This window comes from Nerophis ophidion, unplaced genomic scaffold (assembly GCF_033978795.1).
Source record: "Nerophis ophidion isolate RoL-2023_Sa unplaced genomic scaffold, RoL_Noph_v1.0 HiC_scaffold_30, whole genome shotgun sequence".
Lineage (NCBI taxonomy): Eukaryota > Metazoa > Chordata > Actinopteri > Syngnathiformes > Syngnathidae > Nerophis > Nerophis ophidion.
In genome coordinates, this window is record NW_026906952.1 from 1,139,632 (window position 1) to 1,167,010 (window position 27,379).

At 38.6% G+C, this 27,379-nt stretch overlaps 2 protein-coding genes across 2 annotated transcripts in view; one reads left to right on the top strand and one right to left on the bottom strand.

The window, feature by feature from the left end:
* LOC133546517 (zinc finger protein 510-like) overlaps positions 1-27,379 on the top strand; it is a 117,977-nt gene that overhangs the window by 71,950 nt on the left and 18,648 nt on the right. The window lies entirely within an intron of this gene.
* Positions 8,441-25,515, bottom strand: LOC133546509 (gastrula zinc finger protein XlCGF57.1-like). The gene is made up of 2 exons (XM_061892281.1): positions 25,001-25,515; positions 8,441-10,164 (listed from the first exon to the last, which is right to left on the bottom strand). Exons 1-2 carry the CDS (start codon positions 25,173-25,175, stop codon positions 8,477-8,479), a joined length of 1,863 nt encoding a protein of 620 aa, XP_061748265.1. The 5' UTR covers positions 25,176-25,515; the 3' UTR covers positions 8,441-8,476.

Sequence of the window (27,379 nt, forward strand, 5' to 3'; positions counted from 1 at the left end):
AATAGTTCAAGAAAGACCACTACATATGAGCAATATTTTGCACTGTTATACAATTGAATAAATCAGAAACTGATGACATAGTGCTATATTTTACTTCTCAATCCTTTTTTTTCAACCAAAAATTATTTGCTCTGATTAGGGGGTACTTGGATTAAAAAAAAATTCACAGGGGGTACATCACTGAAAAAAGGTTGAGAACCACTGTTCTAAGGTTTGGTCGGAAAGCGTAAAAAAGGACACTGAAAAATTCCATAAAACCTTGAACTATTTGTTTTTAATTGTATCTGAATTTAAAATGTATCCTCCAGTTTGTGGCTATTACAAGGCATATTTCCAGAGGATATGCATTTTTACAGCATGTTTTAAATAGATAGCATTTCAAAAATAACTTCTGGGAATATTATATTGATCAACTAATTCTTATTTAGGGGGCTTTGTGAGCAGAACAGAGGCATTGACTCCATTGTTGGAATTAGGATAGTTAAGATTTTGCTAACGTTTGTTTAGGACTTAGAATGCATAAAAATAAAAACATATTATTGTCTTACATAAGCATTGTGACAGGCAAAATAAAATTAAAAAAATCAGATTCCCCTTTGATAATTTTTCTACATCCTGTGAACGGGTTGATGCTGTGCTGAAAGTGAGAAAATAAATACAAATTTCAGCAAAAAAATGGCTGGCAAACGTTTTAAAACCTGGTCAAGGAGATGCATGTGTATGTTGTAAAATGATGTTAGAATTACCTTTATTATTTGGGTTAAGGGGGCCCCGTCATGGGGGCCGCCCCCGGCCCAGCTCTGACTTGTTCCACCACTGGTCATTGTGATTATATTATATATTCCAAATGTCATTTTATTGTTATTAGTCAAATATCAAATGAGTAAACATTTGAAAGTAAGAAGTAAACAAACCTGTTCTGTGTAACACAACTTGATGTTTCTTGAAAACAGCGTCCAGTAGTTGATTGTAATCCTCCTTTGTTCTAGAAAGTTCCGCCTCGTATTCTGCTATTGTTCTTTCCAACACTACAAATATTTCTTCAACGGCAGCAGTTAGTCGCTGATCCACCAACGCTCTCAACATTTGTAATGTAGACATTTTCACACAATCACAACACTTTACTCTCACACTTGATCTCTACTTAGCGATGTGTTGATAACTTCTGTGTCTTCTGTTAGCAGCTAACAAGCTAAGCTAACTAGCGAGCTAAGCTAACTAACAAGCAAAGATAGCACGAGAAGCGGCACAGTGCTTCTAGCGCATCCAGACCACTTTATCCTTAAATAAAGAATCAAATATGTATTTTATACGACGTAAATATTTCAAACTGGAGAACAAATAATAAGATTGACTTCTTCTTCTTCTTTTGTTTTTATGGCGGTTGGCAAGCAACCTTGTGGTGTGCATTAGCGCCACCTACTGTAATGGAGTGTGGACCGAGGTGGATCCCTACTCTATATTCTTTTATTAACCCAGTGTTTTTTAAATATGTTTATATTGCTTTATATCCTATGTTTTCTGAATGCAATCCTAATATACCCCCCACTGCTAACCTAATATTTTCTTTTGCTAACTTACTTTCCAGTATTTCTCTTTCTCTATTATATTTCCTACATTGTATTAAAACATGGTCAACATTCTCTATCTGATGGCAAGAATCACACAGCTCTGTATTATGTTTGCCTATCAATTTTAGTGAACTATTTAGATATGTATGTCCTAATCTCATTCTAGTAATAATGTCTTCTTCTTTCCTATTTCTATTCCTCCTCTCATGACACCTACTCTCCTCTGGACTTTGTAAAACTCTCTACCTTTTGTTTCCTTATTCCAATTATCCTGCCACTTTTTATTGTGTTCTATCTTAATTATGTTCTTCACTTCTTCTTTACTGTGCTTCATCTCCATGTTTACTTCTATTTTAGTGCTTGCTTGTTTTGCGTATCAAACAGCTAACTCATTTCCCTCAACTCCTACATGAGCAGGAACCCAGAGAAATGTTACCACACCTCCCGCTTTATTTATCCTGTAGATTGCCTGAACTATTTCATAAACTATATCTTGTCTTGTTTCTGATGCTATGTTTTTTATGCTCATCAAAGCACTGCTGGAGTCCGAGCACACGACTACTTTCCTTGCTTTGTTTTCCTCTATCCAGTTAACTGCCATATAAATTGCTACCAATTCCCCCGTAAAAACAGTTTATCACTGATTCTTTTATTCAACACTATATTTCCTTGTGGGATAACTGCAGCAGCTCCTACTTTACTATTTATAGTTTTTGATGCATCTGTGAATATCATGATGTTATCAAAAAACATTTCCTCAATCCAATGTTCTATCTGGTAACTATTTAAATGTCTATTCTTCAGGAACTGCATGTTTACCTTTGGGTTGTCATACATCCACGGTGGTATTGCAGGAATTGGTACTGTAGGGCTCACTTTAATATTGTCAATTTGTGTTTTGTTACATATATCTCCTATTATCCACCCAAAACTATTCATTTTTTTCTTCCCTTTTTCTTGGCAGTCTAGTAGCACTTGACGGGTTGGATGTCCTTGCTTGGATCCTTTTAAGTTTGCCCAATAAACTGCTGAGAGTTGATCTCTCCTCATATCCAAAGATTTTTCATTAATTTCTACTTGTAATGCTGCCACTGGAGTAGATTTAGTAGTTCCACAACATAATCTTAACGCCTGCGACTGGATCCGGTCTATTTTCCCAAGTAGTGTTTTTGAAGCAGATTGATAAATAATGCATCCGTAGTCAATAACAGATGGAATTAAAGTGATATATATTGTTTTCAATGTCAACCTATCAGCCCCCCAATCTTTACCCCTCAAAGCCCTCATTATATTTAACACCTTTTTACTTTTCTCCACTATCTTGCTGATGTGGGTTGACCAGTTCATATTTTTATCAAACCATATTCCTAAATATTTAAATACTTGTACCTCTTCTATGTTTTCTCCATAGAGTTTTATTTGGAGCTTGTTTTGTACTTTCCTCTTCGTAAAATGTATGACTTTTGTCTTTCCAACAGAGAATCTTAAACCCCAAGCCGTCCCCCAGTCTTGAACATTATTTACCGCTTTTTGAATCTTCTTTTCTACATGTGTATTTCTACCTCTCTTCCACATCACTCCATCATCACAAACAATGCCACCTCCACTAACCCTTCCACTTCACTAAAAACTTCATTTATCATGATGGAAAATAGTACTGGACTTATTATACTCCCTTGTGGGGTCCCATTTTCCACTTTCTATTCTCTGCTATATTCATTCTCTATTTTTACTAATAATGTTCTACTTGTTAAAAAGTATTTTATCCATCTGTACATTCTTCTTCTAATCCCAATCTTATTTAGTTTCATCAGCAACCCCTGTTTCCACAACATATCATACGCTTTCTCTATGTCAAAAAATACCGCAATTATACTTTCTTTCTTTATTTGTCCTTTTCTAATTTCCTCTTCCAGCTGCACTGCTGGGTCGTTTGTGCTTCTTGGTGTTATGTTTGACTAAAGGGGAGGTGACGGCAAACGAACACCAGGTGGCAGTATGTCCAAAGATTTATTATATATAGTAAATATATACATACATCTGTACTACTACTACTAATAATAATAATACTAATACTGCTAATGAATAAACCAAGGAAATGAAGTCCGACCAAAACTCAAGTGTGTATGGTGTAAGACTATGTGTGTAGATTAGCTGGAGGATGTCTTACCAAAATGTTGACGAGAGTGAAGTAACGCGGAAGTCCGTGGGAAAACGTGTCCAAGCGGGAGGTCGAGAATCCAAAAGGCAGTCCGGGAGGCAAGGGGAACAACAGGGGATCCAGGAAGACAACAAGAGCATCAGACAACAGAAACACGGAAGTCGCAGGGGAAGCGCGAGTACGCGGGATGGAAGCCAGACACAGGATGCTTACTCAGGTACAGATGGCTATAATCCGGCCAGCGATGGCAGGTTGTCCAGGTCTATAAAGGCAGCTCCGTCATTACCATCAGGTGTGAAGTTTGCAGGTGACTGATTGCAGCTGGCAGCTGCTGCAGGGCGGGGACGCGCGCGGCTCGTTCCTGGATGTGTGCGCCCGTGCGCGTGACCCGAGTGGCGCACAGATGGACGAGCGGCGCTGGCAGGGGTCTGAACCGTAACACTTGGTTTGCGAAAACCACTTTGGTAGTTTTTTATCATTTCTTTTGACTCTAAATAATATATTAATCTTACATGAATCATTTTTTCCATTACTTTGCCCAAATTTGAGGTCAATGCTATCGGCCTATAATTTCCTGCCTCTTCCGGATCTTTCCCTGGCTTGCATATTGGAATTATTACAGCTGTTTTCCACTCAGCTGCTCATTTTCCTTCTTCATATTTCCTGTTATATCATTTCAAGACCACTTCTTTGCCGATGCTACCTAAATTTTTGATCATTTGATAACTCACCAGGTCTTTCCCTGGCGTCGTATTTTTAACTTTTTTAAAAATTGGAACCATTTCATCCAAAGAAAATGTCATATCCATAGTGTTGGTAAAACTATTATCGTTGTCTTCCTTCATTTCCTCAATATTTAAACTAATTGTTTCTTCTCTCTTTTGTTTTTCTACATTTCTCAAATGATCATGACTGTGCACTTTAACAAAGGTTTTTGCTAAAAGTTCTGCTTTTTCTTTATTTCCTCCCACACTCCGCGTTCCATCTTTCATCACATGATTTTTATGTTCTTTTCTGAGCCCTGACATCCTCTTGATCATTCCCCACACTTGGCTTAAAGGAGTAGTTCTATTTAGTGTTTCACAAAAAGTTCTCCAATGGTGTTTTCTTGTTTTTTAAATAACATACCTTACTCTAGCTTGATGCCTTTTATATTGGATCATGTCTTGGAAATGATGTGTTCTTCTCAATATTCTAAATGCTCTATTCCGTTCTTGTATTGCATCTGTGCACTCTTGTGTCCACCACGGCACTATCTTCCTTCTTCTCCCTATACTATTCCTTGGTATGCTCTGTTTGGCTGCTTCTATTATGCACCCCGTAATATCTGTATTTAATTGTTCAATATCTGGATTTATATCTACTTCCTTTAAAGTTATGTCGGTAATTTCCCTAAATTTCCCCCAGTCACCATGATTATACTTCCATCTTCCTTCTATCCTAGTGCTTTCTGTCCTATGATTTATGTTTATGTGAATGAAGATTGGATAGTTATCACTTCCCATTGTGCTGTATTTATTTACTTCCCACTCCACCTTTCCTGCTAACCCTTGTGACACTAGTGGGACGGCGTGGCGCAGTGGAGGAGTGGCCGTGCGCAACCCGAGCATCCCTGGTTCAATTCCCACCTAGTACCAACCTCGTCACGTCCGTTGTGTCCTGAGCAAGACACTTCACCCTTGCTCCTGATGGGTGCTGGTTGGCGCCTTGCATGGCAGCTCCCTCCATCAGTGTGTGAATGTGTGTGTGAATGGGTAAATGTGGAAGTAGTCTCAAAGCGCTTTGAGTACCTTGAAGGTAGAAAAGCGCTATACAAGTACAACCCATTTATCATTCATAGTGTTAAATCTATTGCTGTTTCTTTACCCGTGACGACATCTAACCTTGTTCCCGACCCATCATTCACACACACCACTTCTTTTTCCTCCAAAAGTGCTTCCAATGTTTCCCCATTCCAGTCATCCCTTTCACCCCACATTGTGCTATGTGCATTAAAGTCACCACACCAAATAATATTGCCACTCCAGTGCTCCATAATTGTTGCTAGTTGGTGAATTTCTAATTTCTTGCATGGATTATAGAAGTTTAGTACTTTGTATCTTTCTTTATTATTCCATACTTCTACTCCTACTATCTCTAGTTCTTGTTTTACTTTTAATATTGAATATTGCATGTCTTCCTTAATAAATATGGCACATCCTCCTCCTTGCCCATCATTCCTATCTTTACGTATCGTTATATATCCTTTTATTATAAAGTTTAATTTTGGCTTCAGCCATGTTTCTTGAATACATATTATATGTGGTTTATTTTTCATATTATTAATATATCCCTTTAATTCCTGTCCGTTTGCTATCAAACTTCTGGCATTCCACTGAACAATGAACATGGCGTTGGATTGTGGTCACATGACTCGGTCTCGTCTCCTCTCTGTAGCTCACCTTGCACCTGTTCCCAGGATAGTTCTTTTACATTTAAAAACTTTGCTGCTGCTTTGACAATTATTTTGATTTTCTCAGTCTTGTTTCTAGCCTGTTCTGTACAATTTATTACGTAAGCCAGGAATACAACTAGTTTGTCCATGGAAATTCCTGTATTTGCTGCCTCTTGTTTTTTATTTCTTGAAATATTCTCACTTCTGTCCTGTTCTGCACTTTTTAGATTTCTTATTTTAACTGCCTCTCCGTATGTTATATTTATTTAAACTCTGATTTGCTGTACTCCTGTGTCCTGTTTTCTTATGACACAGCCCACATAAGCTGCTGTGTGATTCCCGCCACAATTACAGCACTTGACCTGTTCATTTTCTCCACATTGTCCATATTCATGCTCCCCTCCACAGCGTCCACATCTCATCTTAGCATGACACACACTACTATGTGCCCATAGCGTTGGCACTTGAAACAAGGTACTGGGGGTGGCACGTAAGCTCTAAAGTAGAAGCTTAAATACCCATTCATGATTCTTTCTGGGAGGACTTCCTCTGCAAACTGCACTGGCACAGATATTGCATTTTTAAAGCATTTTCTAAGCCTTTTTTCAGGCCCGGACTGAAATAGGGGATATCCAAGTTTTGTAAGGGACACCAAAAATGTTCCAACCACCCGCGGGATGTCCCTTATTTCAAAGTCTGGGTGCTGGCAACCCAAGTGGTTTGAAAAAGGCATTTGGTTGCTGATGCACTTATTGAGTGATAAAAGTATTATAATATTTCAAGATTTCAGTAAGTACGACCTGTAAATAGACAAACATATTTAAAAACAAATGTAAAGGTTCAAAATATTCTAAATACAGCATGTAATGTTTTTCAGAGCTCTTTTCTAAATTTTCCGGGCTTTTGGTGGATGGACACAATATTACAGATTTGAAACTCTGAAATTAGACAATTATTTAATATTTCTTATTTGCTGTATTTTCTCTAGAACAAAAAAACAAACAAAAAATACAAATAACTGTAAAGTTTTCATTCTTCCAAAGGCAAAGGAGTTCATAAAAAAAACAAAAAAAAACCCGGAATTCACCACTTAAAATACTTTTAAAGATGTTTTGCAATTGAAGACAACATTCGTTCTTTCTGTGATAGCAAAACAAAATGAAGTGTTTATTATAAGAATGTATGCAAAGGAAATCTCAGCTGGATGATGTACAATATCGGCTTTTGCCTGACACGCCAAACTTGTTTACTGAAATTAATAATGTTTTCGGGATGTTAAAAAATAAAAAAAATTGTACAAAATGTTTAAGAGACAATAATGGAATGTTTGATTTTATCCACAAATGTAAGTAAAAACAAAACCATTCTTCCACAAACAATTCAGTCATTTTCTCTCACTTTTATATTACATAAAGGTATGGAGACATACATATAAAACAATCACAACACAATCATCATATTACAAAAGAGAGTAATAAAGATAATTAATAAAATTGACTATAGAGACCCAACAAATAATTCATAAAGTCACACATTTTAAAATTGTATAAAAGACAACTGTTCAGATGATGTATAAAGTAAGTAATAATATGCTTCCTGAAGTGGTCCAGAAGATGTTTCAGATGTGAACCAGTACATATGTATATCATATAAAGGTGCTAATCTATGGGATTATTAACAATTACAAATAAAAATATGTCACACTTCAATATTTCAAACACCTATAAAAACACTATTATGAATAAGTCTAATGTTGTATGATGAATATATATACACTTGCATCTTTTTAAATGTATTTAAAATATGTCTTGTACTCTTTTACTCTCACCTTTTCAGTCAAATTGTTCTGTTAAATTTTTAATTAAGGTATACAATGTTGCATATTAATGTAGGTACTCGACTAAAAAAAACACTAATACAAAATATCCAATCTTCAAATGTAGAAGCATATTAAAATAGTGTTACAGAAACAACAATGTTACACATACAGTCACACATTTTAAAAGGGAATAATTTTGTACAAATTGTTTGTACATTAAATGGAATTTGAATGTATCACATATTTTGTACTTTTTTGGATTTACTGACCATTTTTGTAAAATTGTTCCTCTTGCAATAATGTATGTCAATATAAAACTAAACAATGTTGCATGATAATGCATACAATGGGCTGAAAAAATGGTGTGTAAATATAGAAGCATGTTAACAAGATTGTGTTAGACAAACAACAACGTCACACATGTTATATGTGCTGATGTTGTTAGAAAGTCAAAATGAAAGTCTGGACAGTTTATTTCAAATCCTGCAGTTTCATTTGCTGCTGCTGTTCTCACCAGCACACTTGTGTTTCTTACACTGGTACTTAGAAGACAATCTTTCACCACACACACTGCAACTCAACACTTTCTCTCCTGGGTGTCTTCTCATGTGTGCTACAAGGGTTGATCGCTCACTAAAGCTTCTGTTGCAGATTGAACAGGAATGTGATTTTTCACCAGTGTGTGTTCTCATGTGTACTTTCAAACTCTGACTGTGTGTAAAACCTTTACCACAGGTTGAACAGGAAAAAGGTTTTTCACCAGTGTGTGTTCTCATGTGTACTTTCAAACTCTGACCTACTGTAAAACCTTTACCACAGGTTGAACAGGAAAAAGGTTTTTCACCAGTGTGTCTTCTCATGTGTACTTTCAAACTCTGACTTTCTGTAAAACCTTTACCACAGGTTGAACAGGAAAAAGGTTTTTCACCAGTGTGTGTTCTCATGTGTACTTTCAAACTCTGACTTTCTGTAAAACCTTTACCACAGGTTGAACAGGAAAAAGGTTTTTCCTCAGTGTGTATTCTCATGTGTCTTTTCCATTTGTTAGTATGTGTAAAACCTTTACCACAGATTGAACAGGAAAAAGGTTTTTCACCAGTGTGTATTTTCATGTGTTCTTTCAAACTCTGACTTCGTGTAAAACCTCTACCACAGTTTGAACAGGAAAAAGGTTTTTCACCAGTGTGTGTTCTCATGTGTTCTTTCAAACTCTGACTTCGTGTAAAACCTTTACTACAGATTGAACAGGAAAAAGGTTTTTCACCAGTGTGTGTTCTCATGTGTCTTTTCAATTTGCTACTGTGTGCAAAACCTTTACCACAGGTTGAACAGGAAAAATGTTTTTCACCAGTGTGTGTTCTCATGTGTACTTTAAAATCTGGCCTCTGAGTAAAATCTTTACCGCAGATTGAACATGCAAAAGGTTTTTCTCCAGTGTGTGTTCTCATGTGTCTTTTCAGACTACGACGGTATTTAAGGGTTTTGTGACAGTGAGAAGATGTGAAGTGAGTGTTGTCAGTGTGACATGTCTTATCATCTTTAGAGTCTTCATCATCAGTGTCAGGAGAGTGTGACGTTGTGTCCTCACTATCTGATAGTGGAGCTAAGAGCTTGTCTGCTTGTGATCCTCCACAGTGGTCTCCATCAGCTTCTGTTGTCATGTGTTGTGTTGAGCTGCTGCTTGGAGGCTCCCCCCCTCCCCTCTCCTCACTTTCACCTTTCACCTCATCATCTTCACTCTTCACAGGGACACCAGTCACTGGGAACTCCTCCAACCATTTAGGCTGACTGATGCCCTCTTCCTCCTCTTCCTCTTTAATGTGCGGCGCCTCTTGGTCCTCCTCTTCCTCTTTAAAGTGAGGGGTCAGTGAGTCCTCCTCTTCCTCTTTAATGTGAGGGTTCAGTGGGTTCTCTTGCTCCTTAAAGTGAGGGGTCAGTAGGTCATCCTCTTCCTTTTTGATGTGTAAGTTCAGTGGGTCCTCCGCTTGCCCTTTAATGTGAAGGGTCAGTTTAACATTATGGGTCTGTGGCGTCTCATGTTTCGCTTTATTGTGGGGGGGCTGTGGGTCCTCTCCTCCGTCTTTAATGTGTTGGGAATGTGGTACCTCTTTTTCCTCTTTAATGTGGTGGGGCTGTGGCTCTTCTTCCTGCTCATGAGGAAGATGTTCTTTATTGAGGTCTGCGGAACAGGAGAAAACAAACATTCTTCAGAAAAGTCCAGCTTTGCTCAGTCACATGAGACATTGTCCTACACCAAGAAATTATTTCACAATCTCATTAGTTTCCCCTCACAGCAGTCAGGGTACTTCCAGCTGACACATGAAGAAGACCTTCAGGGGAATACCTTCCTAGGCCAACATCCAATCCACCTTATTCATATAAAAACATCCTAAAAGTCATTCCTGCAATCCTTAATGGTAGACGCCATACATGAAAGTGTGCTGTTCTCCCTCTGAATAAGTCATACACACACAGGAAATAATGTACCACATGCCAGCTTCCACACAGTAGTACTAGTGATGAGCTCCCCCTGCTGGTGGACAATAATTAGTCATTTTCCTATTCATCTTAAGAGACATGTCCGTTATAAAAGAAGCATGAACACAGTCAACATGTTGGCCAAGAAAGATGACATCTGTTTTGCTTTCATTTAGATAGTGTCACCACAGTTAAACTGGGAAGAAGTAATCAGATTACTGACTACACCTTCAAAAGATAACTTTTTAACCTTATTAATATTAGTAATAATGGATTATATTAATTTAGTGCGTTTCTAGACATTCAAATTGCGTTAGAGTGAGAACTGAGAAGGCATCATTCATGCAGTCCACACATTCAATCAGAATCAGTATCAGACAGACCGTATTTCCTTGAATTGCCGCCGGGTATATAGTATGCACCTGCCTAGAATTACTGCCGGGTCAAACACGTTTCGCAAACTAATTAGCGCATGCTTAGCATTACCGCCGGCTCAGGATTAAAGCCGGGTCAAACTCGTTTCGCCAAATAATTAGCATATGCCTACAATTCCCGCCAGGTCAAACTCGTCACGTCACGAGTGACACTTCACCTGTCATCATTTTCAAAATGGAGGAGACTGATTTCAATCATTTGAAATCGCATGAAGGGAAGAAGATTAAGAGCTATTCAGTAGGATTTAAGGTCCAAGCTATTGAATATGCTAAAAAGAACAGTAAGCAGCTATGTTTTATTAATTTACCGTAGCTGCGTGTGTCAAATATGAGTCATTTAGTGACTCCCGCCTCCTGGTGGTAGAGGGCGCTAGTGATCCTTCTTGTGACTACTCGGCTGCAGAAGAAGTGACAACAAGCAGCAAGAGTGAGCAGTGTGTGTTTATTTTTTCCTCTCGCTTGCACTTTTAACATGGAGGATTACATATATCTAAAATAAAACAGTTTTCTAAACTGGACTTTCAATCGAAGCAGGAGGTAATAATGGAAGATCTCCATCGAGACAGAGAGACTTTTAAAACTGAAGAAAGATAAGGAAGACTTCTATAAACAAGTTATCGATGCTTTTGATCAGAAGGAGCTGCGCATAGACATCATTTATAAGTAAAGGTAAGACCATAATAACTGTTTTTTATTAAATGTGCTTTTCATGATGTATCCTTACATCGCACTCAAATTTTTAAGCGCAGGCCTAAATACACCGCATGCCTTTGGTAAGTGCCGGAGTGAGAAGAGGTTTTACATTAATTAGCGCCCCGGCGGCAATTCAAGGAAATACGGTACTTTATTAATCCCCAAGGGGAAGTTAAAACTTTCAGCAATATGGTAAGATACATTTAATAATAATAATAATAATAATAATAATAATAAGTAGATGAGGCAATTGTTCAAGGAATTGTGTGTGAATGCAGACAATTCTCACAAGACCACAACTCTTCTTCTCTCACATTCCCAAAGTAATAATCTAGTCAATAATCACTGAACTCATCAAAAAAATAAGGCATATTATATCAACAATGACTTTTTTTCAAGATGGCGCCGCCCCCGTGACTGACGTCTTTGCGTCGTCCTCCTGACAACATTTACGTTTTTTATTTATTATGCAAACCCCGTTTCCATATGAGTTGGGAAATTGTGTTAGATGTAAATATAAACAGAATACAATGATTTGCAAATACTTTTCAACCCATATTCAGTTGAATGCACTAAAAAAAGACAAAACATTTGATGTTCAAACTCATAAACTTTTTTTTTTTGTTGCAAATAATAATTAACTTAGAATTTCATGGCTGCAACACGTGCCAAAGTAGTTGGGAAAGGGCATGTTCACCACTGTGTTACATCACCTTTTCTTTTAACAACACTCAATAAACGTTTGGGAACTGAGGAAACTAATTGTTGAAGCTTTGAAAGTGGAATTCTTTCCCATTCTAGTTTTATGTAGAGCTTCAGTCGTTCAACAGTCCGGGGTCTTCCATCCATCCATTTCCCACCGCTTATTCCCTTTTGGGGTCGCCGGCACCCATCTCAGCCACAATCGGGTGGAAGGCGTGGGACATCCCGGACAAGTCTCCACCTCATGGCAGGGCCAACACAGATAGACAGACAACATTCACACTCACATTCACACACTAGGGCCAATTTAGTGTTGCCAATCAACCTATCCCCAGGTGCATGTCTTTGGAAGTAGGAGGAAGCCGGAGTACCCGGAGGGAACCCACGCATTCACGGGGAGAACATGCAAACTCCACACAGAAAGATCCAGAGCCTGGGATTGAACCCAAGACTACAGGACCTTCGTATTGTGAGGCAGACGCACTAACCCTTCTTCCACCGTGAAGCCCAGTCCGGGGTCTTGTTGTCGTATTTTACACTTCATAATGCGCCACACATTTTCCATGGGAGACATGTCTGGACTGCAGGCAGGCCAGTCTAGTACATGCACTATTTCACTACAAAGCCACGCTGTTGTAACACGTGGCTTGGCATTGTTTTGCTGAAATACGCAGGGGCATCCATGATAACGTTGCTTGGATGACAACATATGTTGCTCCAAAACCTGTATGGACCATTCAGCATTAATGGTGCCTTCACAGATGTGTAAGTTACCCATGCCTTGGGCACTAATACACCCCCATACCATCACACATGTGTAAGTTACCCATGTCTTGTTCACTAATACACCCCCATACCATCACACATGTGTAATTTACCCATGCCTTGGGCACTAATACACCCCCATACCATCACACATGTGTAAGTTACCCATGCCTTGGGCACTAATACACCCCCATACCATCACACATGTGTAAGTTACCCATGCCTTGGGCACTAATACACCCCCATACCATCACAGATGTGTAAGTTACCCATGCCTTGGGCACTAATACACCCCCATACCATCACACATGTGTAAGTTACCCATCTCTTGGGCACTAATACACCCCCATACCATCACACATGTGTAATTTACCCATGCCTTGGGCACTAATACACCCCCATACCATCACAGATGTGTAATTTACCCATGCCTTGGGCACTAATACACCCCCATACCATCACACATGTGTAAGTTACCCATGCCTTGGGCACTAATACACCCCCATACCATCACACATGTGTAAGTTACCCATGCCTTGGGCACTAATACACCCCCATACCATCACACATGTGTAAGTTACCCATGTCTTGTTCACTAATACACCCCCATACCATCACACATGTGTAAGTTACCCATGCCTTGGGCACTAATACACCCCCATACCATCACAGATGTGTAAGTTACCCATGCCTTGGGCACTAATACACCCCCATACCATCACACATGTGTAAGTTACCCATGCCTTGGGCACTAATACACCCCCATACCATCACACATGCTGGCTTTTCAACTTTGCGCCTATAACAATCCGGATGGTTATTTTCCTCTTTGTTCCGGAGTACCCCACATCCACAGTTTCCAAATATAATTTGAAATGAAGACTCGTCAGACCACAGAACACTTTTCCACTTTGCATCAGTCCATCTTAGATGAGCTCGGGCCCAGCCAAGCCGGCGGTGTTTCAGGGTGTTGTTGGTAAATGGGTTTGGCTTTGCATAGTAGAGTTTTAACTTGCACTTACAGATGTAGCGACCAACTGTAGTTACTGACTGTGGTTTTATGAAGTGTTCCTGAGCCCCTGTGGTGATATCTTTTACACACTGATGTCAGTTTTTGATGCAGTACCGCCTAAGGCAGGGGTAGGGAACCTATGGCTCTAGAGCCAGATGGGGCTCTTTTGATGACTGCACCTGGCTCTCAGATAAATCTTAGCTGACATTGCTAAACATGGTAAGTAATGAATAATTCTGCCGGTAATCACAGTGTCAAAAAGAACGTTCAAAATATAAAATATTTTCATGCATTTTAATCCATCCATCCGGTTTCTACCGCACCTGTTCAAGAAGTCGCATTAATGGTAAGAAGTATTTTATTTATTGTTGGTTAGCTTCAGAATAACAATGTTATTAAAAATAATAAGAGACTTATTATACTCAAAAAAATGTTGGACTTACTTAAAAATGAATGCATCATCATCATTTATTGTTATTCCTTTCATTAAAATGCATATATACAAGCCACGTACAATTGACACTTTCATTGTTTTTTTTGTTTCTTATACATTTCCATGATCAGAAAGGAGCAGATGGAAGAATAATAATCTTATATTTATCTGCCCCCCTTTTTAACACCAATTATTTTCGATGACTTTATAACTGTTCCCTCCAACAACACCCGAACTCCAACATACTTTTCAATTTTCCTTTAAGTATTTTCACAATGACACGTCCAATCTAAATCAAAATTCAGTTTGATATAATTCCAGTTTTCTCTTTTTGTAACTCTTTTTAAAAACAAAGGTATTCTCACAGCTTTTTAAGTCTTTGTTTCGAGAACATCTTGCTTTCACAGCAACAACAGACAAGCACATTTGTTTCAAATTTGTTGGCACTCTTGGATGTTTAAAGTCATACGGCCTTCTGTGGTTCTCATCTTCAGATGTGAACACACAACTTTTGTACGTCCTTTGGAAGAATTGTATTTCTCGCTTTGAACAGCATTAATAGACTATTCAATTCTACAATGTCTTTTAGTTTTAGTAATTGTGACCTAATGAAGTGGTTTTGTGTGGTCGCTATATCGTACTTTAAAAATTATACAAATTGCTCGTTTCTGTGAAATAAAAGCATTATGTTGATATGATATGTATTTCCCAATATTTCTGCACAATAATTGAAATAAGATAGAATAATAGTTGTATTCAGTCTTAAAAAAAATATTATATGGCTCTCACGGAAATACTTTTTAAAATATTTGGCTTGTATGGCTCTCTCAGCTAAAAAGGTTCCTGACCCCTGGCCTAAGGGATCAAAGGTCCGTAATATCAGCGCTTATGTGCAGTGATTTCCCCAGATTCTCTGAACCTTTTGATGATTTTACGGACCGTAGATGGTAAAACCCTAAATTCCTTGCAATAGCTTGTTGAGAAATGTTGTTCTAAAACTGTTCGACAATTTGCTTACAAAATGATGACACTCTACCAATCCTTGTTTGTGAATTACTTAACATTTCACGGAAACAGCTTTTATACCCAATCATGGCACCCACCTGTTCCCAATGAGCCTGCACACCTGTGGGATGTTCCAAATAAGTGTTTGATGAGCATTCCTCAACTTAATCCGTATTCATTACCACCTTTCCCAACTTCTTTGTCATGTGTTGCTGGCATCAAATTCTAAAGGTAATGATTATTTGCAAAAAAAAAAGTTTATCAGTTTGAACATCAAATATGTTGTCTTTGTAGCATATTCAACTGAATATGGCTTGAAAAGGATTTGCAAATCATTGTATTCCGTTTATATTTACATCTAACACCATTTCCCAACTCATATGGAAACGGGGTTTGTAGTACTAATTTGCATCCTAAATGCAAAGTTTTTGCACGCAACACTGAGATAAAACAGAGATGCACTTCTGGACATTGGAAAAGCTCACTGAGAGCTCACTTCTAGTCTGACGGACTTCAACTTTCTGCTACAACGAGAGCCAGCTAACCACAAAACAACAACAACAAGACAGCGGGGCTACATGCTAGGCTAAAGGCTAGAGCTACACAACCACCACTACCTAGCCTGCTGCTAGCTAACGTGCGCTCACTCGACAACAAGCTGGATGAGCTGAGAACCAGGACTACATCCCAACGTGAACTGAGAGAATGCTGTGCTCTTATTTACACGGAAACCTGGGTTTTGGACAGCATCCCAGAAGCTGCTGCATGACGTCATCAGTAAACAAGAGACCGCACACCCTGATGCTGCGTTCACGGCAGCTGGGGATTTTAACCACCTAAAGAGTGTCCTCCCAAAATACCATCAATATGTGAACTTTACTACGAGGGAGATAAACACCCAGGACCAGGTGTACTGCAACGTGAGGGGAGCCTACAAGGCTGTACCCAGACCACACTTTGGACTATCTGATCACATCTCAGCTTTTCTACATCCAGCGTACAGACAGCGTCTCAAGCAAGCCCCCCCCAGTGAGTAAAACTGTTCAAGTTTGGAATGAAGACACTGAACTAGTGCTTCAGGACTGCCTTGGGAGTACAGACTGGGACATGTTCAAAACTGCTGCTCAGAGGGATGATGGTACTGTGTATTTAGAGCAGGGGTAGGGAACCTATGGCTCTAGAGCCAGATGTGGCTATTTTGATGACTGCATCTGGCTCTTAGATAAATCTTAGCTGACATTGCTTAACATGATAAGTAATGAATAATTCCGCTGGTAATCACAGTGTTAAAAATAACGTTCAAAATATAAAACATTCTCATACCAAAGTATTGCAAGATCTCGCAAAACATCCATCTCCCTTTAGGGGCTCCGTATGATTGTAAACAGAATAGAGGACAAATATTCCAGGCAGATTTTAAGAATTTAAAATCAACAAAATAATCATACCTGTCATTTGCATTTGAATATATGGGTCAGTTCTAAGGAATATAAGGGATTGTCAACGTTTAACGATTTTACTTGTCTTTTTTTCTCTGTCTTGTGCTGTGAATCTTTTAAAATCAGTATTAGGGGCGGCATGGCTCGGTTGATACAGTGGCTGTGCCAGCAACTTGAGGGTTGCAGGTTTGATCCCCGCTTCCGCCATCCTAGTCCCTGTCATTGTGTCCTTGGGCAAGACACTTTACCCACCTGCTCGCAGTGCCACCCACACTGGTTTAAATGTAACTTAGATAATGAGTTTCACTATGTAAAGCGCTTTGAGTCACTAGAGAAAAGTGCTAAATAAATATAATTCACTTCACTTCACTTCATACATTTTAATCCATTCATCTGTTTTCTACCGCACCTGTTCAAGAAGTCGCATTAATGGTAAGAAGCATTTTATTCATCATCGGTGAGCTTCCGAATGAAACTTTTATTAAAAAAGAATAAGAGACTTATTGTGTGAAGATCTGTCACTTCATTTCTGTTCGTGCTTCTTTGTTTTGTATTTACTTTCCATCAGTGCTCTTATTTTGTTTCCATTTCCTGTTTGTACCGCTGAGCGCTGTGTTTTTTCCCCATACCTGCTGTTGGTTGGCCGCCGGTCCACACCTGCTGCCAATCAGCATGTTTCTATTTCTGCTTGTCTTGCGCGTTCCTCATCTTACCTGTTCTTCGCTCTCCTAGTTCCTGCATCTTGGTGCCACTACTACTGCTGCCATGCGAGTTTGTGACATATTATACTCTATAAATGTTGATCTTACTTAATAATGCAGACATTTTGTTGTATTCAGTGTTAAAAAATATTATATGGCTCTCACGGAAATACATTTTAAAATATTTTGCTTAAATGGCTCTCTCAGCCAAAAAGGTTCCCGACCCCTGACATAGAGGAACATGCTTCCGGTGTAACTGGCTACATCAGTACGTGTGTGGAAAACATTGTTCCCAGAAAACAATACAAGATATACCCAAACCAAAAACCCTGGATTAATGTTCGGTCCAAGCTACATGCCCGCTCCACTGCATTTGTCTCAGGCAACGCTGAGGACTACAAGAAGGCCAGATATGACCTGTGTAAATCCATCAGCGAGGCCAAGGGACAATGCAGACAAAAGCTGGAGGGATTCTACTCCACCACAGATTCCCGGCGCATGTGGCAAGGCCTGCAACACATCACAGACTACAAGCAGGGGAGCAGGGGGGTCACAAACAGCCAACAATCACTGCCAGATGAGCTGAATGAGTTCTACGCCCGCTTCGAGGTCCTCAACACCAACTAACAGAGAGGGGTTCTGACCACGGAGCCCACGCAGGACCCACCGCTCACTGTGACAACAGCAGAGGTACGTACAGTTCTGAAGAAAACAAACCCACGGAAGACAGTCGGCCCAGACAACATCTCTGGCCAGGCCCTCAGGGTGTGTTCATCAGAGCTGGCTGACGTACTTGCTGACATATACAACTTGTCACTAACACAAGCTGTTGTGCCCACCTGCTTCAAGACCACCACCATCGTGCCCCTGCCAAAGAAAAACACTGTGACCTGTCTGTTGCACTCACCCCAATAGTGATGAAGTGCTTCCAGAGGATAGTCATGTCACACATCAAGAAGACCATCCCAGACACACTGGACCCTCTACAGCAGGGGTCACCAACCTTTTTGAAACCAAGAGCTACTTCTTGGGTACTGATCAATGCGAAGGGCTACCAGTTTGATACACACTTAAATAAATTGCCACAAATAGACAATTTGCTCAATTTACCTTTAATATATAAATCTATGTATATATATATATATATATATATATATATATATATATATATATATATATATATATATATATATATATATATATATATATATAAATATATATATATATAAATATATATATAAATGGGTATTTCTGTCAGTCATTCCGTCCTAACTTTTTTTTCCTTTCACGGAAAGTTTTTTTGTAGAGAATAAATTGTGAAAAAACACTTAATTGAACGGTTTAAAAGAAGAGAAAATACGAAAAAAATGAAAATTAAACTTTGAAACATAATTTATCTTCAATTTCGACTCTTTGAAATTCAAAATTCAAACAAAAAAAAGGAAGAGAAAAACTAGCTAATTTGAATCTTTTTGAAAAAATTAAAAAAATTATTTATGTAACATCATTAGTCATTTTTCCTGATTAATATTAATTTTAGAGTTTTGATGACATGTTTTGAATAGGTTAAAATTCAATCTGCACTTTGTTAGAATATATAACAAATTGGACCAAGCGATATTTCTAACAAAGACAAATCGTTATTTCTTCTAGATTTTCTAGATCAAACATTTTAAAAGAAATTCAAAAGAATTTGAAATAAGATTTAAAATTGATTCTACAGATTTTCTAGATTTGCCAGAATATTTTTTTTGAATTTTAATCATAATAAGTTTGAAGAAATATTTCACAAATATTCTTCGTCGAAAAAACAGAAGCTAAAATGAAGAATTAAATTAAAAAGTATTTATTATTCCTATTTTCTTTCTTTCTTTCTTTAGTTTATTTCGAACATGAATATTTACAACACAATACAATACAGACAATAAAAATTATTTACAATAAAAAAAAAACTTGAACATTTATTTAAATTGTCAGGAAAGAAGAGGAAGGAATTTAAAAGGTAAAAAGGTGAATGTGTTTAAAAATCCTAAAATCAATTTTAAGGTTGTATATTTTCTCTAGAATTGTCTTTCTGAAAGTTATAGGAAACAAATAAAAAATAAAAATGAATGTATTTAAACAAGTGAAGACCAAGTCTTTAAAATATTTTCTTGGATTTTTTCAATTCTATTTGAGTTTTGTTTCTCTTAGAATTAAAAAGGTCAAGCAAAGCGAGACCAGCTTGCTAGTAAATAAATAAAATTTAGAAAATAGAGGCGGCTCACTGGTAAGTGCTGCTATTTGAGCTATTTTTCGAAAAGGCCAGCGGGCGACTTATCTGGTCCTTACAGGTGACCGGTGCCCGCGGTCACCGAGTTGGTGACCCCTGCTCTACAGTTTGTCTACCGGCAGAACCGGTCCACTGAGGATGCAGTCAACCCCGTCATCCACACCACCCTCACCCACGTAGAGGGCAAGGACACCTATGCCAGGCTATTATTCATCGACTACAGCTCTACTTTTAACACGGTCATCCCACAAAAACTCACTGCTAAACTCCTCACTGTTGGTCTGACACCAACTCTCTGTGACTGGGTCCTGAACTTTCTCACAAACTGGCCCCAGTCAGTCAGATTCGGCAACCAGACATCAGGCACAAAGGTTCTAGGCATAGGGGACCCCCCAAGGCTGCGTGCTGAGCCCCCTATTGTACACCCTCTTCACACACGACTGTGTGGCCTCCCAGAACAACACCACTATCATCAAGTTAGCAGAGGATACTACGGTCGTCGGACTGATCACCGGGGGATCTGAGGCAGTGTACAGAAGGGAGGTAGCGGAACTGGTGGCCTGGTGTCAGGATAATAATCTCTCCTTGAACACAAACAAGACCAAGGAGATGATTATTGACCCATGGAGAAGGAGTGCACAGTACACACCTCTGTACATAGCGGGGACAAAGGTGGACAGGGTGAAAACCCCATATTTATACTGTTGACTGTCAATCAGAATGTGCAATAATGTTATGTTACTTACTGTGCCTTGTATATACATTTTTATTTTTTATTTTTAGCTAAGTACCGTGTGACTTGTTGAAGGGTGGACTAGCAAAGTAAGATTTTCATTGTACGGCAAACTGTCTGTTTAACTGTGCATATGACAATAAACAATCTTGAAGCAAAAAGTGATTTGATGTAATATTTTGATATTTACACATCGCGTATTTACACACACGCATTTTACTAGAATACCCTTATGAGCATTACATATATCAATATCAAGTACCTACTGTACTGTTTACTTGTTGAAATGCCCTTTTTAGAGCAAATATCTGCCCAACTGACCACTTGGTTGCTGCCAAAATTGTATTTTAAGTAATAGTTTGATATTGACACATCTCATCTCTGCATATTTTACTAGAATACTCTTATGGACATTACATATATATATAAATAAAGTACCTACTGTACTGTATACTTGTAGAAATACCCTTTACAAAGCTAAAATATACCAAAACAACCACTCTGCTGCTGCCAAAATTTGATTTCAAGTAATATTTAGATACTGACAAATCTCATCTCTGCATAGTTTACTAAAATACCCTTATGAGCATTACATGTATCAAAATCAAGTACCTACTGTACCGTTTACTTGTTGAAATACCATTTTTAGAGCAAATATCTACCCAAATGGCCACTTTACTGCTGCCAAAAATGTATTTTAAGTAATATTTTGATACTGACACATCTCATCTCTGCATATTTTACTAAATACTCTTATGGGCATTACATATATATAAATCAAGTACCTACTGTACTGTATACTTGTAGAAATACCCTTTACAAAGCTAAAATATACCAAAACAACCACTTTACTGCTGCCAAAAATTGATTTCAAGTAATATTTTGATATTTACACATCTCATCTCGGCATATTGTACTGGAATACCCTTATGGGCATTACACATGTATAAACCTAGTACCTACTGTACTGTTTACTTGTTGAAATACCCCTTTTAGAGCTAAAAACTACCCAATTTGCTACTTTACTGCGACCAATAATTGATTCCAGATAATATCAACAATAATAACAAAATTGTCAGAATAATTGTATATAAGTTATAAAACAACTTTGTGTTCCATTGAGTTCAGGTCCCCTGCGAGAAGACAAAAACTGTATTTCATCTTATCAAACAAAAGGCTTGTAAAACTCCACTGTCTGCAATGGGATGCAACATGGAGGTGTCGGTTTCTTTGATCTATTGACAGCCACAGGAGACCTTTTCTTGACCCAAGAGCTACAAAGCGGAGAGGGAGCAGACCTGACGCAGCACAAGGCACCTTTTCTTTTAGCTGTTTATGATCGAGTGCGACAGCAGTTTACGACCCCCCCTCCCTTTAGAAACATCTGCAGCTATGTAATCAGAAAAGGCCCAAAGGAAAGAGGACGCGTGGAACTCCCTCGTCAGAGCGTGGTGGGAAACTGTACGAAGTTGCAGCCAGGACGTTTCTCCTCATGAGCTAAATTGAATCCTGTCTGTGTTTGATTTCTTTGCTCCTTGTCTTGTTTAATAGATGTCATCGGCAAAAATGTCAAAGCATATCTCTGAAACACAATATTATACCTTCTGAAAACGATAGCAAGAATATACCTACAAATTTCAGAAAACGTCACGAGCAAACACTTTGTTTAAAAAGTTTTTACTGCCTTTTTAGCCCTTTCCTCATCGCAGCCACCCCCTCGTCTTCTCCCCCCCAGCCATGGTTGCAACCCCCTATTCCTCCACCAGACATTAGTCATCTTTGTGGACCAGGTCAGAGGTCAACTGAGGAAGCTGCATCCTAGAAACTATCTGGTGCGCACCAGAATCTATCTAGTGTGCACTATGTAATATTTAAGTACAGTCTTTTATTTTCCAATCAATTCATTTTGTAACATGAATTGATTAACGTGGACCCCGACTTAAACAAGTTGAAAAACTTATTCGGGTGTTCAATTGTACGGAATATGTACTGAACTGTGCAATCTACTAATAAAAGTATCAATCAATCATTCAATCAATTCCTACATGCAAACACAGTGTTACTGTTCAAACTGTGTGTAATGCAACAGTATTTAAAATGATTAAATATACTCGTTAAATAATGTGTCCTTGTTTTTAATGAATAATTAAGGCCTACTATGCTACTGTATTTTAATGCTGTTCATGATGGTGGTACTTGGAAATCCAAGTATTTTCTGAGGTGGTACTTGGTTAAAAAAGTTTGACAACTACTGACGTAATGACATTGTAAACTAAATTGGCAGACACCTTTTTGTTTTACCTAAACAGCGTCTGCTCATACATCGCGCTTCCAACGAGATCCCGTCACCCCCCCCGAGTAAAAAGGTTCCACAACTGTTCACGTTTTACCATCTCATCTTATTTTCCATCATGTGAATGTTGGAAGTGGAACTAAATATGATCTCTGAGAGGGGTACACATTATTACCAAAGCAGGGCCCCCGTCCACATATACCAGCGTTTCTCAAAGTGTGGGGCGGGCCCCACCTGTGGGGAATAGAGACATGACAGGTGGGGCGCGAGGAACGGGAGGGAATTTCACTTAAAAACATTTTTTCATTATTATATTCTTGCGGCGGCAATGACCAAGAAGAACGCGGAGTTGGAATATAATTACAACACTTTATGTACATATTTATATCATATTTACATAATATGTAACTACAAGCTCCATTCACAGACAGAGTCCCACTGCTTTTATGAGCGGTCAAGCGAGTCAAAAGCCGAAAATGTTTTTTTATTTTTTATTTGTAGCGGCCGTAATTCTTTCGTGGCGAGCCGCCACAAATAAATGAATGTGTGGGAAACCCTGACATGAATGTTACTTGATGTTCAATACATTTGAAAATGTTAAGCTTGGCATTAGTGAATTATATTTATATAGCGCTTCGCTCTAGTGACTCAAAGCGCCTTACATAGTGAAACCCAATATCAAAGTTACATTTAAACCAGTGTGGGTGGCACTGGGAGCAGGTGGGTAAAGTGTCTTGCACAAGGACACAACGGCAGTGACTAGGATGGCGGAAGCAGGAATCGAACCTGCAACCCTCAAGTTGCTGGCACGGCTGCTCTACCAACCGAGCTATGCCGCCCCATTAGCGTTCTGTTGTGGCGATGGGGGCAGGTGGGGCTTGAAAACTCCCCCTTGTCCAAAGTGGGGGATGACAAAAAAAGTTTGAGAACCACTGACATATACAATACTACTACATATCTGATGAAAAACAACATTATTTTTGTTTTTTTAATTATAAGTGTGCCAAATCACCTCTATTTGGACATTATCTAATGCAGGAGTGTCCAAAGTGCGGCCCGAGGGCCATTTGCGGCCCGCAGCTAATCGTTTACCCACCCGCCACACATTCTGCAAAAATTGCAAAATTGATAGTATTGCAAAAATTCAAAAACACATTTAAAAAAAGTGGAATGAGGTGAAATATAATGAGAAAACGTGGCAATGTTGACACAAAGCTGCCATTCAGGCAGTTTTTTTTCCTTCGTGTCTTTATTTGTTTTTTTTCCCCATGTTTTATGTAGAAAAATATTGCATATGTTGTGTGGTTGCCATATAAAAACATCAAAATTTGGATAAAAGAGCATAAAATAAACTAAATAATAGTTCAAACTTAAAATCGACAGATATATCCGAAGTTTATCTTTAAATTTAAGTGTTAAAAGTAAAAAAAAAAAAAATCTAATAAAAATGCATCACTTTATGAGTGGGGAACCTTTCGGATCTCAAATATATTTAGTAGGATTTTATTTAACTTTTCACTGTGATTACTCAAAAATATTAAATAATTAAAATCAATGGTGTCCTGCATTATTGATCTTTGAGGGCTTGAATTGATAAATAAAGGAACTCTCCTGAAGGAATCAATAAAGTACTATCTATCTATCTAAATACTGCATATTTCAGTTTTACTATGAAAAAACAAGTCGTCTTTGACTGAAAAGGCACAAAACCTTATTTGTTTTACTTTATATCAACCTCAAGTTGATATAGAGATTTACTGTAAGCATTAAATTAAAAAAAATAATAATTTGACCTTTTTTTTAACATTTTAGTGACTGAGACCCTTTATGCTCCCCAGGAGCCCTAAGGATTAAAAAAAAAATTCATATATTTTGTTATGGTTTGAAAATCAAAAATATCAAAATGGCCCCTGCATGCTTACATTTTTCCGTGTTCGGCCCTCTGTGGAAAAAGTTTGGACACCCCTGATCTAATGGAAATGACTGCTGCAAACACGTCATGTTCATGATGAAATATAAAGTTAGTAAAAATGTGAGAGTAAGAAGTAAACAAACCTGTTCTGTGTAACACAACTTGAGGTTTCTTGAAAACAGCCTCCAATAGTTGACGTAGTCTCTCGTTCTCTTCTTTTGTCCGAGAAAGTTCCTCTTTGTACTCTGCTATCGTTCTTTCACACATTTTCACACAACAAAGTTCTTCCTCATACTTTTCTATCGTTCTTTCGCACATTTTCACACAATCACAACACTTTACACTCACACTTGATCTTAACTAAGCGATGTGTTGATCAAATCCGCGTCTCTTTGTTAGCGGCTAACAAGCTAAGCTAACTAGCATGCTAAGCTAATTGGCGCGCTCAAACAACTATCAAGCTAAGCGGGCCTAATAATCTCCAAATTTGGCTGAGACGAGTGGAGTTTATCCTGACACGGAGGATGAATAAAGTGTAGTTAGTAGCGATGTGAGGAGATGTGCCGAGGCTTAGAAGCGTGTGTGGAGAAAAGGAGGACTTTGCCGCAAAGCGCATGTCTTCCAAGCATGCGTCCGTAGGGGCGGGGCCAAAGAGTCATAGTTGTGATGTTTTGGGCTAGGGAGTTTTCAGAACTACACTACCCAGCATGCAACACTGGTGACGAGCATGCGCGGTAGCCCCGTGAAGTGGTGTCGTATGTCGCCATGCAGACAGCTAGAATGTGGTTATGAGCACGCTGTGTGAGTCAACGTTGAACACGCCTCGTCTGCATTTATTACAATTAGACAGACAACACAATAAGTGCATTAAAAACAGTACTAGTTAATTATTCTCATACATACATGATTTAAAGTAAAATACGGTTTATATATTTGAAATATCATTTTTGATTGATTGGTTGATTGATGCTTGTATTAGTAGATTGCACAGTACAGTACATATTCCGTACAATTGACCACTAAATGGTAACACCCCAATAAGTTTTCAACTTGTTTAAGTCAGGGTCCATGTTAATCAATTCACGGTACAAATATATACTATCAGCATAATACAGTCATCACACAGGTTAATACTCATAGTATATACAATTAATTATTTATATTATTTACAATCTGGGGGTGGGATGAGGAGCTTTGGTTGATATCAGTACTTCAGTCATCAACAATTGCATCAACAGAGAAATGGACATTGAAACAGTGTAGGTCTTACTAAGTAGGATATGTACAGCCAGCAGAGAACATAGTGAGTTCACATAGCATAAGAACAAGTATGTACATTAGAACAGTGGTCCCCAACCACTGGGCCGCGGAAGAATTTTTTATAAAAAAAAAAATAATAATAATAATGTTTTTTTGTTTTTTTTTATTAAATCAACATAAAAACACAATATACACTTACAACTAGTGCACCAACCACAAAAAACTCCCTTTTTCATGACAAAACGTCCCTTTTTCATGACAAAGAAGAAAAAAAAAAAAAGAAAAAAAAAAGGTTTGTCCCGGTGGGATTTCTCCATCAGTTGCTTGTCACTCCTGACAGCTCTTTCCGCAAGTCCATTCGACTTGGGAAACTCTGTTTTACTGGTGGTGTGGATGAAGTCCCGCTCCTCAGCAAATTTCCTGAATTGCTCACACTTGTACTGTCTTACATTATCAGATAGCAGTGTGTGTGGTGTACCGTGCACTGAAAAATGTTATTTTCATTTTGGAAATTACAACTGTCGCTGTGATGTTTTGTAGAAGGTCAATTTCAAACCATCCAGAATAGGAATCCACTATCACCTGGTAGTGTTGTCCACGCCATTCAAAAATGTTTGTAGCAACTGTGGACCACGGAAGGTCTGGAACTGGATGGAGATGAAGTGGTTCTTTCTGCTGATGTGGTTTTGTGCTGTTGCACACTGTGCAAAAAAGTAGTTCTTTAGTGATGTCTCGTGACATTGATGGCCAAAAGATGATACCTCTTGCTCTGCGTTTGGTTGCTTCAATGCCTGGGTGACCTTTGTGTACAATCTTAATGTACTCTTTTGTAGTGACGTTGGAATGACTGCTTTCTGCCCTTTCATGACAATTCCATCTTCCACAGTGAGTTCGTCTCTGTAGGGGAAGAAAACTTCAATGGCAGGCTGCAGCTGAGTCTTTCTGGCAGGCCATCTACGCTGGATAACTACACTGAGTCTGCATTACTTCAACCTCCTCCATGTGCTTCTTGAGCTCTTCCAGGCGGGCTGTAGAAATGTAGCTCACAGACATGATGTCGAAAGAACCACTATCAGATGGGCTCTCACTGTCTGTTGCATTAGGGGCTCTTGAAAGAGTGTCAGCCAAGTACATGTGCTTTCCTTTTTTGTAGATTAGGCTTATGTCATAGCTTTGCAAGCGTAGCAGCATCCGCTGAAGACGGGCCGGGGCATTGTGAATTGGTTTCTTCAAGATAGTCCCCAACAGTTGGTGGTCAGTTT

Excerpts from the sequence above, each read along its gene's own strand:
- LOC133546509 (XM_061892281.1), bottom strand. The coding sequence starts at position 25,175 with ATGTGCGAAAGAACGATAGAAAAGTATGAGGAAGAACTTTGTTGTGTG. Across the intron at positions 10,165-25,000 it reads AGTTGTGTTACACAGAACAG|ACCTCAATAAAGAACATCTT; the intron begins GTTTGTTTACTT and ends CCTGTTCCGCAG.